The sequence below is a fragment of the Tupaia chinensis genome, unplaced genomic scaffold (assembly GCF_000334495.1).
Source record: "Tupaia chinensis unplaced genomic scaffold, TupChi_1.0 Scaffold147038_1, whole genome shotgun sequence".
In the NCBI taxonomy this organism is placed as follows: domain Eukaryota; kingdom Metazoa; phylum Chordata; class Mammalia; order Scandentia; family Tupaiidae; genus Tupaia; species Tupaia belangeri.
The window spans coordinates 2065961-2067264 of NW_006206889.1; the positions used below are offsets into that span (position 1 = coordinate 2065961).

The 1304-nt window shown below is 55.8% G+C and overlaps 1 protein-coding gene across 1 annotated transcript in view; it reads left to right on the plus strand.

The window, feature by feature from the left end:
* Positions 1–6: 6 nt before the first annotated feature.
* The window catches only part of TRAPPC10 (trafficking protein particle complex subunit 10), a 107751-nt gene continuing 106453 nt past the window's right edge, over positions 7–1304 (plus strand). The window contains exon 1 of the mRNA XM_027768656.1: positions 7–69. Coding sequence (XP_027624457.1) covers positions 45–69 — 25 coding nt within the window. The 5' untranslated portion in view covers positions 7–44. The remainder of the gene's footprint in view (positions 70–1304) is intronic.

Below are 1304 nucleotides of genomic sequence, written 5' to 3' on the forward strand. Positions count from 1 at the left end.
CCGTGGACCCGCCTGAGGAGTCGCTGCCTCCGGTGATCTACACCATGGAGAACAAGCCCATCGTCACCTGTGAGTGCCGGGCGGCATGGGGAGGGGGCGGCGGCCGCTGCAGGGACCCGGGCTCCTGGCCCCGGCCTCTCGGTACTTGCACTGCGTCTAGTCTGTGCATTCTAGGTCGGGCCGCTTCCTGGAGGTGTGGCCGGGGCAGCGGTTGCGGCGGGGCCCTTTGGCCTTCTCAGGGGCAACCTCCGACCTGCTCTCTGACTCTCTTGGGGGGACCTGCGACTCAACCGGGACGTCCTCCCACTGCATATAGGGCGCTCTTTAACTCTTGGGGCGCCTTCGAGCGGGCAGCCGTTTGGGCTAATGCCTGACCGCTGCCGGCTGAACTCGACTCCTCCCGGGACGGTGCTTGTGGTCCGAGTCGAGGGCGAGGGTTGGGGGCCGCGGCCGCTCTGGACCGGGCATGGCCAGGCCGCTCCGGTGGGCCTCCCTTAGCGAACGCTTTCCCCCCCGGGTCTGAGGGAAGGTCCTGGGGGCCCGGAGCTGGTGGCCGTGACGAAGTCAGAGCACCGGTTTGTCTTTCGACAAGTGGTGAGCTGTGCTGAGTCGCAGGTAGTCGTCAGGGCTGCACGCTGCGCCCAGGCCAGCTGTTCTGCGGGGAGCTAAACCATTCCCGCTGCGCTCCAGACTCTTACTGGACAGTTCTACCGGCGAGAAAACTGAGGCTTGGGCGCTTGGGTCAGCGGCTCCACCACATACGCTCTCCCTCGCGAGTCCGCGTCCTGGACCTCTGGACTGCTGCCCCTTCAGGTGTCTATCCAGCCCCCCCATTGAGCTTTCCCCCACGTTTAACGCATACACAAAAATTAGCCAAAAAAGCCCCATAATTTTTAAAAGTATGATTTTAGTATTTTTTAAAAAAACACTGAGCTTATGGAAAGTGTCGAAAGGTTATTTGGCATTTTGGTGATTTGCAGAGGTCTCAAACTATTAGAATTTTTGACTTTTGACAGTACAGCATTTTCATGAATTTATGCTATTAATTGTTTTCAAATGATCTTCTATGCTTTGAAAGGAAGCACTCTTTTCTATTGCAAAAACTCGTGCCTTGGCCAGAGTAGACTTTTTTTTGTAGAGCTTGACTACCTTCCTGTTTGTCTTTTCCTCCCTTCCTCCCTCTTTCCTTCTCTTCTTAATCCTGATTAACGGATGGCATGCTCCTTTATGCTCCCTCTTGTCACATCCCTAAGAAATTGTCCACTTTCAGTTTGGCGTTTCATCTCTAGAGATAGACTTACCTA